The 435-nt window shown below is 56.8% G+C and overlaps 1 protein-coding gene across 1 annotated transcript in view; it reads right to left on the bottom strand.

Moving 5' to 3' along the window:
* Positions 1 to 6: 6 nt before the first annotated feature.
* Positions 7 to 435, bottom strand: part of LOC104916326 — a 1052-nt gene continuing 623 nt past the window's right edge. The window contains exon 2 of the mRNA XM_010727377.1: positions 7 to 412. Coding sequence (XP_010725679.1) covers positions 16 to 412 — 397 coding nt within the window. The 3' untranslated portion in view covers positions 7 to 15. The remainder of the gene's footprint in view (positions 413 to 435) is intronic.

Here is a 435-nt window from a genome sequence, read left to right as displayed (position 1 = left end):
AACGCCTCAGCAGACTCAGGGCCCGTAAGCCACGATGTTACGTGGCGGTACTAGCGGATGCAGTGTAGACACTCTAAGTGCAGTGGTACTACTCTGCGTTTGTGCTACTGCACTACGCTTGGGAATTGTCCTGGCTCTGGCGAGGGCAGAGGTCTTTTCCTCCTGGCAGGCACCTGTCATGCAGCTTTGGGAACTGGGGCGTAAACACTGCTGATCACACAGCCCCGTAAGTGCTGGAGCAGAGCACTGCTTCCACAGAAACCGAGGACCTTTCTGCTTCTTATGCTCTCCTTCATGCCAGGAGGCTGGGCTTGCACAAGAAGGTGGGGGAGGCTGCTGGGGAACACAGCCCAAGCTGAAGCAAGGGCATATTCTGTACCACTTAACGTCATGCTCCGCAGTAAGAGCCGACCTGCAGAAGGAGGCGTGAGGGCG

Source organism: Meleagris gallopavo, unplaced genomic scaffold (assembly GCF_000146605.3).
Source record: "Meleagris gallopavo isolate NT-WF06-2002-E0010 breed Aviagen turkey brand Nicholas breeding stock unplaced genomic scaffold, Turkey_5.1 ChrUn_random_7180001885044, whole genome shotgun sequence".
Classification (NCBI taxonomy): Eukaryota; Metazoa; Chordata; class Aves; order Galliformes; family Phasianidae; genus Meleagris; species Meleagris gallopavo.
This window is presented reverse-complemented; position numbering and strand designations above follow the sequence as displayed.